At 40.1% G+C, this 15,498-nt stretch overlaps 1 protein-coding gene across 2 annotated transcripts; it reads right to left on the bottom strand.

Annotated features, from left to right (window-relative positions):
• Positions 1–9,323: 9,323 nt before the first annotated feature.
• On the bottom strand, positions 9,324–15,167 carry LOC102703141 (WAT1-related protein At1g09380-like). 2 transcript variants are annotated; one of them, XM_006658453.2, is made up of 7 exons: positions 14,886–15,167; positions 11,583–11,645; positions 11,325–11,441; positions 10,721–10,976; positions 10,455–10,613; positions 9,872–10,023; positions 9,324–9,729 (listed from the first exon to the last, which is right to left on the bottom strand). In XM_006658453.2, the coding sequence occupies exons 1-7, from the start codon at positions 15,107–15,109 to the stop codon at positions 9,564–9,566; spliced, it is 1,137 nt and encodes a 378-aa protein (XP_006658516.1). In that variant the 5' UTR covers positions 15,110–15,167; the 3' UTR covers positions 9,324–9,563. The 2 variants fall into 2 exon arrangements, with proteins under 2 accessions (XP_006658516.1, XP_015695356.1); XM_015839870.1 differs by having other exon boundaries at positions 11,583–11,657.
• Positions 15,168–15,498: the final 331 nt, after the last annotated feature.

Here is a 15,498-nt window from a genome sequence, read left to right on the forward strand (position 1 = left end):
GCCATATATGTGTCGCATGCGAAGAACGATCTTCGGCGCTAAAACACCTAGATGACATCGTAACAGAAAAAATCGTAAAATTTAACAAGTTACTACCTCCATCCCTAATTATTTGACACTGTTGACTTTTTTATACACGTTTGACTATTCATCTTATTCAAATTTTTTTGTCAAATATATAAAGTTATATATATGCATAAAAGTATATTTAACAATAAATAAATAATATAAAAATAATTAATAATTATGTAAATTTTTTGAATAAGACGAATAGTCAAACATGTATAAAAAAGTTAACAGCGTCAAATATTTAGGGATGGAGGGTGTACATTCTAATGTTATAAGATATGACACAAACATGCAAATCTGAATTTAATTTACACATCCAGAAACAAAAGTCATAAATTTTATATGAGCTGTGCATAGGGTGGACAGAAAACTCGTGGCTTGTTAGCTCGCTCGACTCAAGACAAACTCGGCTCAGCTTATTTCATTTTTTTAACAAGCCGAGCTAGCATTTTAGCTCGTTAGAGAGAACGAGCCAGCTCGAGCTGGCTCGTGAGCTAGACCAAAAAACACAAGATTCACCGGCGTTCATTGATTTCACACTGGAATGTACGTGTTCAGTACATTATAGGTTCACCATGTGATTTGTTGGTTCAAACTTTAATATTTAAATACAATTTCTCATGTTTTACATGTTTGAAATGAAAATTTTCTTGTATAATCTATTCAAAAATTATTTTAACGAGCTGGATCGAGGCGAGCCGAGCCAAGCTGGCTCGTTATCCAGCCCTAGCTATTCATCGTAGGCAGTATTCGCTGTCAGGTTTTATGAAATTTATGTGCTTTCATGTCTGTATATAGAGACTTAATACATCCTGATCAATGTTAACAATGCGTTTTCAAAATTTTCTATAATATTTAGGTGCCATGCAAATAGCAGGTGTGATTGCACCTACGTGTGAAAACTGAAAAATTAATCGTTTTGCTACTTTGGATCGATCGTCACCGTATCGTACCTCTCTGTATACTACTAATATGTAGGTATATGAATGGCTGTATTCAGTACGTAGTCATAGTACTTGTACGTACGCGCGAGTTATGCGCAAGAGAATTTTTGGGTTGCCTGAAGTGACCGTGGAAACAGCTAACTCTGATCAACCCTACCTCGTACTAGTATATACAGACGTGCGAATAGATACGGGTGAATTGAAAAGAAATTCTCCAACTTTATGTACGTATTTGCAGTGTTAATTTGGACTGGACGAGGTACATTATATACCGTGTATATGATATAGACAAAATTTGCTACAGGGCATCGAAAAAATACGTAATTAGCCGGTGCACACCGTAAGATCAGGAATTTGCTGCAGGACACCATAAAAATGTGGTAATTAGCTGGTAGACACTCTGGCTATTATTTTATTTATTTCTAAGTCAAAAAATTTAAAAATGACAAGAATGTCCTCGGTGGCTGGGTCGTCGCTGTCCTCGCCGCAGTTAGGTCGCTGCCACTGCCACCGGCTCACTTGTCCTGTAGGCTAGGGTTTGGGTGTGGGGTGGCACCTAGACCGACCGAGTCTAATTTGACTGGACCCAATCGGCATAGCGGGTTGCCCACCGAGGGCAATCTCGTCATTTTTAAAAGTTTTGACTTAGAACTAAATAAAATAATGGCCAGAGTGTTCACCAGCTAATTACTATATTTTTTGGTGCCCTGCAGTAAATTCGTGATCTTACGGTGTCCATCGACAATTACGCGTTTTTTATGTCCCGTAGCAAATTTTGCCATTGATATATGTACGTAGACGGACAATTCACATTGATCATCGAGAGTTTGTTTAATTTAATTTGAAAGCGTTCGGCGCGCATGCTGTCATGCATGAATCCCCTTCGTTCGATGTATATACCAACGATGATGGCTAATTACCAGATTTCTTAATTATTCTCTTGTTCGTGCATGAACTAATTAGCTGATTTCTTCATTATAGTTCTCAAGATATGCAATAGAAAGCGTTATCGTCGCCGGCGGGCCGGCCGGCCGGCCGCCGGCGGACATTCGGATGATTCCGGCGGCCGGCCGGCCGTCAGGGCCCTACCCGAGGCGGCAAGTCAAGGGTGAGCTTTGTACAGCCTGGTACCTCCTCGAGCCTCTAGAGCAGGTATAATAGCATGCTATAAGCCAGTTATAAACATATTTTAAAGAGATAAGAGTGGAGAGCGAAGAGAGATGAGGTACTAATTTGTAGGCAGTTACACATAGGCTCCAAGATAAAATATGTGTATGACATGTGAGACTATGTATTAATGTTTTATAGGTAACTATTGTATGAGTTGACTATTAGATTGGCTATAGAAAAATTAGAGACAGAAGTTGGCTATACTATTTAACTTGCTCTCAAGGACAGGCCATATACCAGATGAGGGAATTAATTAAATGCTCATTATAGTATTACACACAGCTCGAGTTTCATGACTCACTTGATGAAATTAATAGCAGCAATAATGCAGCTGTACAGAAACCAGTCAAGCCAGCACTACTCCTGACAAGTACTACAGTCTACAGATATCTATGGATTGCCAATTATGTATTCAATAATTTGCTCCCAAACCATGGGCTTTTAATCCATTACATTTCAACCTCGATCCGTATATAAATTCGAGACTTTCTCATTACAGCAATAATGTCCACTAACGTATAAATTCCCGCATGCAATGCTCTTGATCTTTCGATAGTAAAGTGCTAGGGAATTAAAGAAATACCACTATTAATGCTTCCGTCCTAAATGTGATACCAACCATTTAGTGATGATGCAGTTAAAAATTAACTGATATGCACTTCAAGCAACGAATGGATCGAATGGTCACATTTTGAAGTTAAAATTTTACTTATATGTGGATTAATTGTAGTTAAAAGTTAACTGATAATACTATGTTGTAAGATTGATATAATAAAACATTAACTTGTACATATGTAGGTTGACGTTAAAATTATCTTGCGAATGGGTTGATGATAGTGTGTACATTATTGTTAGCAGTTAAATTTTAACTTCATCGTTCATTCTGTGTGCAAATTGTATTTGTTGTTTGCGGGCATCTTGCACGAAGAGAGTTAAATTTTAACTGATTTTCAAGTGTAAATGCGATTGTTATGATTAGATTTCAATCACGGTGTTGAATGCATGCATCCAATACGTATCTTATCGAAAACAGAAGCGCTTGTCATGCATCTAGGAGGATCAAATCACGTTATTAGTTCCCTACATATATATACAACATACCCACGCCACCGTTTGTCCACACCAAAACTCAACATGTAAAAAAGGCCAAAATGAGCATTGCCGAGAAAAATTCTGTGGAGTTATCCACAAACGCCCTGACTGTTGGTGTCGTGAAGGAAGTCAACGGCGAAGAAAATGGAATTGCCATAATAATTTCGTGTGTCTGGTCCTCCTCCCCCGTCTTTCCCAAACCCATTCTCGCCATCACCGTCGATGGAAGACGAACGCATAATCACCGCCGAGGATTTAGGGTACGTGTGAACACCATGCCCTTTTGCCACCGTAGGATGTCGACGATCTAAACCCATCAGAAGGTTGAATTGGCAATTCATATGCTGTTTTTCCACCACAAGGTTGAATTGGCACTCGATCTCGGCTGCACTTGCTTTTGCTTGGGTGTCATACTCGGCAATTGACTCCATGATGGTTCACCGCAGATCATGTTGTAAACCATCAAGATGGGGGCCAATAATAGCGGATCGAAACATGCCCTTCCCCTTAGTGTTGTCTTTGATTGCATAATAAGTTGATTCGATTGGTCACAGCTGCGAGGAAACAACAACGGGTTAGCATAAAAATACATAAGAAAATCAATCCATAATACAATAAGGAAATTTTTGTGATGCCACCTAATGATACCATAAACACCCTTCACACATGAAACTTTTGGAAGAAGCTAAAAAATTTCATAGGTGAGTTAACATTTAAGTACCGATGTTGTTAAAAATGGAACGATTAACCGAAAGGATGTGGGATTACGCAACACATTTTCATGTAGTTGTACAAGGAAACAGGGTCGACCCCATGGGTGGAAGATAAAAAAATAATTACTTACAGGAAGATTGCCAAACATCGACGTGCCATCCCCGCCCGATTCTATGTTCACGCTGACTAGCTGTTCCACAATATCCTTGGTGTACATTTGTATGCATGGTGTGAACTCCAGATCAAGGCCAATGTCCCTTGGTTGTAGTATGTTATCCAAATACAAAACTTGCACAAATGAAGAATTCTCCCTGTTAGGTATTGTGAACACATATGGAGTGCTCCAATTCATTGCAGTATATACCTATATATGTTAACGACTAATCAAATAAAACAGATATGGGGACAACAGTATTGATTACCACTAAGAAAACGATGCACGATGTTATTGACGATCCCGGACTTTGTCACCAACATTTGATGATGTCGCTCAAAGCATGGAACACCGCCTTTGACCAATCGATTGATGCGACCCTATCGAGATCAGAGGCGACCCAAACATCGCTCTTGGGGACGTAAAAGTTAGTAGTTGGTAGTAGAAGCTTTGACATAAGGACTATTACAAAAAAAAAAACGAACAGCCCTAGGGTCGTCAAGCTAGCTCTTTATTGCTTCAATAAGTGCTTTAGCTAATATTTGACTGTTTGTTAAAATACCCTATTCCTAGGTGATGTTGTCATGTATGTTTAACACCACTTTCTTAGGTGCGAGGATGATGTCGTTTCCACCTAGTGGGGTCCCCATGACCAGCCGCAACGTGCGTGGAGAGATCTGGATCTTCTGGTCTTCATCAATGGATATGCACATGGTGTCAGGGTTGGTACTTCCAATAAGCCAACGTACGTATTAGGTCTGGCTTCTCGAGGAAGTCCAGCGTCATGCACGCTATGGCACTGAGCCCGATTTCCTCCAAGATCTCATGGTGCTTCGTTGATAACACCCGACCCGACATGCCTCAATGGCTAACGCGGCACTACATCGTGCCGGATTAAGCCGCTTTGAATCTGGCTGCTGCATACAAATAAAGTAATGTATGGTTTCAAACAATCAGACATAGAAAAAAGGAGTTGGCAAATAACCAACTGGTTGTGAAAAAAAATGTCATCATGCGACATATAGTGCTCATCCTGATTACTGGAAAATAATGTTTACAAGCAGTCGGTATACATAAATGTTTCAAACATCCATATTAGTTAACAGAATGCCTAGTATCAGTTTTTGGACACAACGTGTATTGCTACATTCCACAATTTGTTCGACTCATACGGCTGTCAAATGTACACACAATCCAAATGCTTGTGCATAAAAAACAACTAATCCTACATAAAGTAAACTTATAACTCATGTGTTTATTGGTAACAGGGTCAAAGCTTGCTCGGTTACAATTTAAATGACCACACAACCAACCGAAGAAAAGGAGAAGGAATGTGGTGCTTACGTCGTCACCTAACACGCCCTCGGTGGCTGAGGATGAATGACATCTCCATTTTGGCTGCCTCCGTGCTACGTTGTTGCCGAGTGTCGATGATGCTGCTCTACCACTGCCTCCGATGTATTGCAGCACTACCTCGCACTCATTTTGTGAGTCCAAGAACCTGATCGTCTTCACATTATCAGGCATTTTCCCCTTGACCTCCATCAGACTATAGATTAACTAGCATTTCATTAGAGGCTAACCCTAGCTAGGTTTCCGGTAGGAATGCGATGATGCACAACCAAGAATAAAAAAACATGGTAGGGGTTGGGTTGCGGATGGAGTCAGGAGTTACATGCCAGCGAACTTTGCGTTGGAGATGGAATAATCTGGATGCAACTATGGCGACACTGGCGTTCTCTAGAACAGACACCGCTAGAACTAGGGCTGGATAACGAGCCAGCTCGCCTCGGCTCGGCTCGATCCAGCTCGTTAAGATAACGAGCTGACTTGGCTCGGCTCGGCTCGGCTCGTTATCGTAACGAGCTAAAAACCCAGCTCGGCTCGGCTCGTTATAAAGCTCGAGCTGGCTCATTAGGCTCGTGAGCCATACATAAAAAGTTAACCTAAACAATTTTTCAATAGGTTATACAAGCAAATTTTCATTTCAAACATACAAATCATATGAAATTGTATTTAAATATTAAAGTTTGAACCAACAAATCACATGGTGAATCTATGAAGTACTGAACACATGCATTCCAGGGTGAAATCAATGAACACCGGTGAATCTTATGTCTTTGGTCTAGCTCGTTAGGGTCGCGAGCAGCTCACGAGCCAACTCGAGCTGACTCGTTATCTCTAACGAGCTAAAATGCTAGCTCGGCACATTAGAAAAATGAAATGAGTCGAGTCGAGCCGAGCCGAGTTTGTCACGAGTCGAGCGAGATAACGAGCCACGAGCTTTCTGTCCACCCCTAGCTAGAACACCGCTAGAACAGTGGGTGTGATGTTCGCTATCGACTGCAAGGAAGATGATCTACCCGGAAAGGTGAGGGTGGCGATAACTGCGCCGATTATGATGAGCCTACTCCCTAAAGATTCGTTACTATAGTCACTGTAACGGGGAATTAAAAGAATGGTTCAATTTTGAATGGCCGCTTATGACCTTGAGTTAAAAAATAACTTACACATGACGACCCTCATGTACCCCGGAAGCGGAACTGTGCTATGCGCGAAATAGAGTTTAAAAAATAACTTGTTGTACATGGTGTTACATTTTGTGTGTTGTTAACTGACGAGAAGTAAAAGAATAACTCAAGCCGTACACTTTATGCTCTCGATTTCGATCAGTTAAAAATTAACCCAAAGATTATCCGATGTGTGCTACTTTGGATCTGTGCACTAGGCGAGAAGTTAAAAAAATAACTCAAGATGTATGCTAGATGGTTATGATTCGATCAGTTAAAATTTTACTTAAGGAGTCGCACGTTGTGTGCTATTTTTGGGACATGCGCTCGAGGTGAAGTTAAAAAATAACTTAACATGTACTGCTTTTGCGGGTTAAAATTTAACTCAACGATTGCGATGGTTTGTGTGATCTTTTGGAGTAGTGCGATATGCGGGTTCAATCAGTTCACTTAATATGTATATGGTGGATGGTTTGCGTGTGAAAACGATTGGGGTATGGGGCAGGGGGTGACGTTGGGTGTCACGCGCCATGTATTACGTAGAGCGCATACCGCCATATAGTAGTTCTATATATATATATAAGCCTATAAATATTGTTTTTTCTAAAAGTTTGCACGTCTTTTATTTTGATGAAACTATTTGGTGCTTGTTAGAGTATACACATAATATATTGTAACATATGTAGCTGGTTACAATTGTGATTAGAGACATGTACTAATCCCTATAATCTAGGTAACGGTCCAATGATCCAAAACTTGATGTTTACATGTTGACTACAATGCTTTCTACTGGTAGTATTACACTATCGGTAGAATAATCTCGATCTTTGATTTAGATTTCTACTATACCGGCCGGTAGGAAAAAGTATTGTACTACCAACTATAATAGTCAGTCTGGTTTGTCGCAATATTGATTAATGCGCACTAGCTCCATCGAGAGCGTTCCTCCATAGTTCATCCTCTAGACTTTACAGGCTACGAGAGCAAACCTTGTCGATTAGATTATATTAGATTGCTTTAGAGAGAAGCATAGCTAGAAACATCGCAAGTTGTTCCTCTTCCGCCACCACCCAAGGATCCTTGTTTGGGCATGTGATGTCTGAAAAGGTCACCAAGCGGAATTACTCCATTAGGTATGTGCAAGCAGTCACTAGAAGAAGAAATGGAGAAGGAAGGCAATGAGACTACAAAGCGTCCGAAGAATGGTTCACCTGCAGGGATCAACGAGTGCTTGGCTTTCTGTTTTCCTCGTTGTCACGTGAAATTTTCATGCAGATGGCCAGTGAAATAACAACAACCCATGCATAGGAGTCAATTGAAGATATATTCTCCTCCAAGTCAGAGGAAAGTGCTATCAACGTATTATCCTCACATCACACAAAAGGGGAAAATGATTATTACAGAGTAAGTCTCCAACATGAGGATCCTCGGTGGTGAGATGGTAGCTGCCAGGAAGCCTCTTGTTGAAGTAGAACTTGTAACATACCTTATAGATGTCTTAGATTCATATTTTGATCCAGATGTTGAGGCTATGATTGCCATGGGATGTGTTGCTTCAGTCACCATATATCTAATCTATACTCACAACTCTTGAGTTTTGATAACAAGAAGAAGATCTAGCATGCCTATCTCGCCTCTACGCAGGCTACACAGTGTGGTGGTCACCGTGGAGCTACACATGGTCATGACATCAACCGTGGAGGTGGCGGTAGCGGTAGCGGTTGAGGTTGTGGTGCTAGTCGCAACAAACCTGGAGGCCGCGGCAATAGTGGCACTCCAATGACAATAGGCCCATATGCCAAGTCTGCCAAAAGAGGGGTCATCTTGTTCTTGACTATTGTTGCTGCTATGATAAGACTTATAAGTTATAACTCTAAAGAGAAAGTCAACAGCTGCCATGGATCATATTACTAGCCATCTAGACAAGTTGGTGACAAAGGAGAATTACAAAGGGATAGATCAAATTCACATTGCAAGTGGTGAAGCTATGTCTACTAAGCATATGAGTCATTCAATTGGTCCTAATCCTAGTTGTCTCATTCATCTCAAAAATATCTTACATGTTCCCAACATCAAAGAATGTATCTTCTATTCATAGTGAAGGGACTACTGAGTCTTCTTCTGGTAGAGGGTTGAATATATGTTTCCTGATAAATTTGGGTCAATTTCCCATAAGAACTTCTGATCACTGGGTTGTTTTCCTCTCTAGGAATTTAACTAGGGCAACAATCACACACAAATATAGGGAAAAAGCATGTAAACAATAGCAGTAGCTCAAAAACACAAATACACACAAGAGAGATATAGAGTTTGGAGATAATGATAAAAACCATGTAAGAGTCAAACCGGACAATGATAATGGAAACAACCTAACTTTCAAAGCTTTTTCAACCGATGCTTCACCACATTGAGCCAAGAATTGACTAATATGCTGAATTGTAGACGTGTTATGTTGTCGTGAAAACTTGGAGAAATATGGGACCCTATATAGGTGAGGTAATAGAACCCTATCAAACCACTCAGGATATTGACACCGACCAAAATTTGCTTATTTTCAATCAAAGGAAGCTACAAAGCACCATGGAGTTTACTTTTTTGTGCCGTACGAATTGCAATCAACTAAGACCATTATTGTAGTTCATCATATTTGGAGAAAGTAATAAAGGACCATTGGTACATCAAAATATGGAGTTGCTAGTCATTTGATGAAGAGTACTACACATTGCTTATTGTACAAAAATTGTATCAGCACAAACTCTCTTAGAACTAACACAATTTCCAAGGGAAAATGAAAAAAATACTATGTTCTTCAACTCACTTTTCTATCTTCCTTGACAATTGAAGAACTCACATCTCTCTCATCAGTAAGCAGGTGATTAATTCTAACCTATATCTAGATTGTCTAAGAGACTACGAATCCACCGGAATTCGCACCTCACCGTTACTTGTGGAATCAATGGTTTTGCTCCGATCGACGTCATTAGTCTCGCGAATTTGCTTCTGCTGCTGTATCTCCTTCCCTTTACCCCAGAGAAAGGCATACAATCCTACGATTATCATCAATGCGCCTAGCAAGCTGCAGGCAAACAATGTTAAGATCCATCAGTGTCAGTGTACATAGTTCCTTCCATGGGTAGCCTGTGATCTTGTCGGATTTGCTACAGTAAACATAAAAATTTTGCCATCCCAAGGATGAATATACAGAGTAGTGATCTCACCTCCCAACAGATACGTCGGTTCCAAGCAGCACTGACTCGAGGACGACGGTGAGGATCAATGCAAGGCAGTTGAACATGGAGGGGTATGTCGGCCCTCGCCGCGTCACTGCCCACGTGATCAAGCAGAAGCTGGCAGCCGTGTTGAACACTCCCTGTCCTTGCAAGGAAAAGAAAAAAAATGCAGAACACATCAGGTTGCCTGATCACACGAGCTGGAGAGAACAATGGAGATGGTGCCAATGCAAGAGGGATTTTTTTTTTAATTTTTAAACATGTTTAATAAATGATTTTATTACTAAACCTTGAAGGAAAATATTTTCACCACGTGAACCTTTTATCCAGGCCGCTCCATCTGATGTGGCAAGACGATACTGGCACACAGAGTAGATGAAGTACGTAGCAATGTTATCTTGTCACGTTAGGATGGGCTGACGTGACAACTCTTTTTGTTACACTAGGCACAGTGGCATGGCCAAAAAGTTTTAGATTGTGATTATTTTTATTCGAGATTTAGTAATAAAATGTTTATTAAAAATATTTATAAAAATAAAAAATAATCTGCAAGAGGCCTCAAAAGCTTTACCGAATAGACGACAGTGAGCAGCTGAAGATCCCAGCGGAGCACCCACGCCGACGGGTCTCGGTCGACGGCGACCCCCAGCACCGCCGCCTGGACCGTGCCCAGCAGGCACGCAAGCATCGTCGACAAGTATTTCGACGGGAACTCCTTGGACACCTTCGCCTGCATGCGTCGCAGGTTTCAGCAAAGTTCAGTAACAGACACATGGAAACTCACCTGCAGTGCTCCCAAAAAATTACAAATGGCACTACAGGTTATGGACGCCGTGCCTGAACGATGAACCATAGGGCATAGCTGAGGCAGCTGCCGCAGAGGAAGAGCGTGCCGACGAGCATGCCGTGATGGTCGGGGGAGCCGCCGCCGCCGCCGACGGAGTGCAGCTGCGCCGGCGTCAGCAGGTGGGTCGGCCAGAGGTGCAGCAGCTTGCCCTTGTAGAGGCTGATCACCATGGTGCCCCCCACGCAGATCACCGTGCCAATCACCTTCGTCACTCCGAGGCACGTCTTCAGCTTCAGCTTCTCCATTCTGAATTAAACAGTTCATCTCAAAACCATGCATGCAGTAAACAAAACAAATTTGTTTCTTTTGGCACATAGACTCAGCACATGGTAGTCTATAGGTGCCTATCTTTTGGTTTATTGGAGGAATAAGCAAAATGGCATATTTAAAAACAAAAATGTTTTATGAATAAAATTATTATATACATATTCTTAGCGATCCAAAATCTAAGGCTAAAAAATAATCTACGTTGAAAAAAAAAACTCCAAAAAAACCTTAAATTTAAAGTTGAAAATTTAAATTTTGGCTTATAAACATAAAAATGTAAAGACGAGGGTGTAGATATTTAGTAGAATTATTTCATAATGTACGTACCGAAAGATTACGGCAATGATGAAGGTGACAATGGGGATCAGGTTGAGGAAATTGACGGTGTACGCAGCGTCCGTGGCACGCAAGCCGTAGTAGTGCAGTCCCATTGCCAGAACAATTCTAAAATTATAAAAAAGACCTCATCAGGATTTATTTCTTCTTCTTTTTTTTTCTTTTTTGCATCGATTTCTTCAAGCAGTTAGATATTTTTTCATCTTGTTTTCAGGAGGCCCAGTGACATAAGTGTGGTACAGGACTGACCCGAACAAAGCATTGATGGAGATCCAGCCCAATATCTTCCATGTCACTTTTTTCATCATTCCCCTGAAGTTACAACTTATGAGCAGGACAAGTAAAAAAAATGTCAACAATCAGAAGTACTGGATTGAACTGAAGATACAGTGCAAAAAACTAAAATGTTCGAGTAAATTACACATTGTATTGATTTTCTTTCAGATTCACTTTACAACAGTTTTTTTTTTTTTTTGCAAAACCTTAACCCTAGAACACTATCAATCAGAATTTATTATTTTATATGCTAATGAAAATTTGTTTTACTTTTACACGAGCCCATCACTTTGCTTCAAACAGGTAATGGCAAAATGGTTTTCTACAACGGGAACTGAAACTCACCCTGACTTGTGGCTTCCTTGGGCAATGTAGCTTCTGTCATACTGACATGATCGGAACACTTGAAGCACCAAAAAATAAGAGAATGCCCAACTTGAAGCAGCACAATTAACTTTGTATTTCGTTTTTGTTTTTCCTTAATTCTATACTCTTTACTCAGGAACGACAAAACGAAAGAATTTTAATGCCGGCAAGAACATAAAGGAGCTAATAATTCCGTTTCGTTCCCTACATGCTATTCTGTTATTTATTTCTTACGAATAAAACCATTGTCCACTTTTCAGAAAACGAGGGGGGAAGGAATACTTGGTTCAACCATGTATATGAAAACCAAAATCTATTCTTTGAAACAAATTTAAATCAGATCTAGCATTTTTTCTTGTTCTAGATGATATTCTGATGTCCCCACCTCATTCGCATCTACATTTTTTCAAATTGTGAAGTTTTGCTGGGATGGCGGAAACAAATTAGGTGGACCTTGGGTTCAAATCATCACCTGTGCACCCCCCGCGGTGGATTGCTGAAACATGGCACAACAAAATATCACGCGGACACACGTCAACATGCATGTGTGGAGACAAAAGTTAAGGAGAAAATTTTGGAGGAGAGAATAATATATAGAAACCAGATGTTACAAATTTTGCTGGACGTAGGATTTGATAACATGTACATGTGTCAACAATCCACCATGGGGTGCACAGGTGATGATTTGGACCTAGGGTCCACCCAATTTATTTCTGGTGAAAATAATAAAAATAAGGGAATATTGGGGCTAAGGCCCTCATTATTTGGCTCTTACCCTTAAAAAGGCAAATGACATATTTAGAAAAGAAAGTAATTTTTGAATAAAATATTTATATATGTGTTCTTAATGATCTAATAGTAAATATAGAAAAATAAACTACAATAAAAAACCAAAAATTAACTCCTAATTTAAGGTAAAAAAATAAATTTTGGCATATAAAGCATAAGGAGAAGCGAAAAGATGAGATTGTAAAGCAATTAACTTTCATAGAGATTACTTTTCATTTCCATTTTTTATTCTAAACTAACTTTCATCCCTGTAATTATTTATTATGAGCTGACCTGTAATTAGTTATTTTGATACGATAGATCTGACATATATCATTATGAGAAATCAACATAGTTTCCAGAAGAGAACTAATTTTGTCTAAGCTGAAAGTGATGTGGAATACTTCTCGATCATGTGCAAATGTTTTTTAGAAGGATATTTTTACCTGGCCTATATATCTACTTAGATATATGCGGCTAATTTTATAAGGATATTTTGGTAACTAAGCTCAAGTAGGGGACTTAGCTCCTCAAATACCCAATCTAAAATTCATGCTCCTATAAAAATTTAAACAAAAAACCTTAGGTGCTACATGTCACTTTAACCATGGGGTCCCCACGTGCAAATGTTGATTCTGGCTAGACGAAAATGAACTAGCCAACGTAAAAAAAAGAAAAAAAGGGAGACGGAATATACTGCTCGCAGTATTCAGTGGAGGGATATGAGGATATCCAATATAATTTCATTGTTGATATGTTTTATGGGTTCATATTCAATACCAGCAATGAAAGGAAAGGAAAGCACACGCTCTCAAGTTTGTCTGCTGCTTGTCTTGCTAAGCTGAGAAAGAACGAACCAAATCTGTAGGAGAAAATTGCATCTCTAGCTCTCTCCAAACGAATGGATCGATTCGCTAGAATGCTATTAATGAAACGAGTTTCATCCTAATAACATCCAAACGGTCGTACGATTTGCTAGTTTGTCATTTTTTACTGAACCGTTATTCTCTATGTTTTACTATTTATTTTTTCTAATTTGCCCCTGCGTCTAATTTTCTCCGTGTATGTCGCACGTACAGCGTATTTGCTCTCTGTCGCGCACACGAGCGCTCTCCATTTCCTCTCTGTGTCGCACACGACGCACGCACATAAAACTCTCCATTGTTCTATCTGCAGTTTTTGTTTGTTCTGTATTTTCTGTTTTTTTTCGTCTGTATTTTTTGTTTTTTTTTTCACACGCACGGGACGCTGCCGGCGGCGGCCTGGACACCGGCAAGGGGGGCGCCGCCGTGGCCTCTCTCCGCCACAAACAGGAAGCCAATCTCTCTCTCGTGTGCGACAGAGAAAGAAAGAAGAAAAGACTACAGAGAGATACAACCAGGGGCATATTTGGAACAAAAAAATTGTAAAATGGATTAAATAAATTTTCAGCCACCTTAAAGAACGAAAATGGCAAAGTAGCAAATCGCATAACCGTTTGGATTGTATTTTAATGTCATGGTAGATATTTTCTCAATCTGTAGCCATCCGACATGTGAAGCTGTTATCTTTGGTTAGAACTTAGAAGAACACAGCAGACGGCATCTAGAATGCATGTCGTCATCAGTCATCACAAGGAATTAGTTTGTGCAAACAAAGATCGTTTGCTTCATGAAACGTTAATTATCTAACTTGACCTCCAATTGTCCTTGTATCGTGCATAATTATAAACAACACGGCATGCTCGACACATATTAATTATTAAGTCAATGAATTTACATCAATTAATTGGGATTTTTAATCGCTTATACCAGATTTACTACCTCTGTTCCTAAATGTCTCCATTCCTAAATGTTTGACGCCGTTGACTTTTTTATATACGTTTGACCATTCGTTTTATTCAAAAAATTTACATAATTATTAATTATTTTTATATCATTTTATTTATTATTAAGTATACTTTGATGCATATATATAGCTTTACATATTTTTAAAAATTTTTAATAAGACGAATGGTCAAACGTATATAAAAAAGTCAACGACATTAAATATTTTAGGACGGATGGATGGAGTAGCTAACAGTTGCTTTTGATGTGATTACTGAAACATGATAAAGCAAAAAATGATTGATCCATGCATGGCCACGTACAGCTAGGTTTTTACCTCTCGAACCACAAGGCGAAGGGCAGCACGACAATGGCGCCAACGAGGTTGCGGTAGGCGAGGAGGACGAAGGGCGCCATGCCAACGTTGAAGGAAAGCTTGGTGAGGATGAGGGCGCCGATGGTGAACAGCTGCACGAGCACCATGCTCGTCGGCAACAGCACCCACTCCGCAGCCATCCATGGCTTCCTCCTCCTCATCGTCGTCGTCTTCATCTCAGCCATCGTCACTACACTTCAACAGCTTAATTAGCTGGTACATATATAGCCAAGAGCGATCTGCAAACAAGGTACCCAGAGAAGCAGCATTAATATACACTTGGCAAAAGCTGAACATATATATCACATTTTTGTCTGAGCACATGCATGCGTGGTGCGTACTTACGTGCACGCATGGATCACATCGCAATTCACTGAGAATGACGGATCGGCGACGGACGGAAGCAATGATTGCATGGGTATGGCGCTCAGCTCACATGTACATGTGTATAAGGAAGCAATTTAATTTAAGCAGCATGGCTGGCTTATTGACACACGTACGTACGTGTTAATTTTGGGGGAGTGGATTCATACCTTTTCCATGGCTCATCTGCTGCCTGCCCTGAACCGGCATG

Source organism: Oryza brachyantha, chromosome 7 (assembly GCF_000231095.2).
Source record: "Oryza brachyantha chromosome 7, ObraRS2, whole genome shotgun sequence".
In the NCBI taxonomy this organism is placed as follows: domain Eukaryota; kingdom Viridiplantae; phylum Streptophyta; class Magnoliopsida; order Poales; family Poaceae; genus Oryza; species Oryza brachyantha.

Bases quoted from the DNA above. Each gene is read 5' to 3' on its own strand.
- LOC102703141 (XM_015839870.1), bottom strand. From the start codon at position 15,109: ATGGCTGAGATGAAGACGACGACGATGAGGAGGAGGAAGCCATGGATG. The intron at 10,614-10,720 runs GCACGGCGTCCA...CGACGCATGCAG, and splicing joins CCCTATGGTTCATCGTTCAG to GCGAAGGTGTCCAAGGAGTT. The intron at 10,024-10,454 runs GTAAAGCTTTTG...TTGCAAGGACAG, and splicing joins TGCTCACTGTCGTCTATTCG to GGAGTGTTCAACACGGCTGC.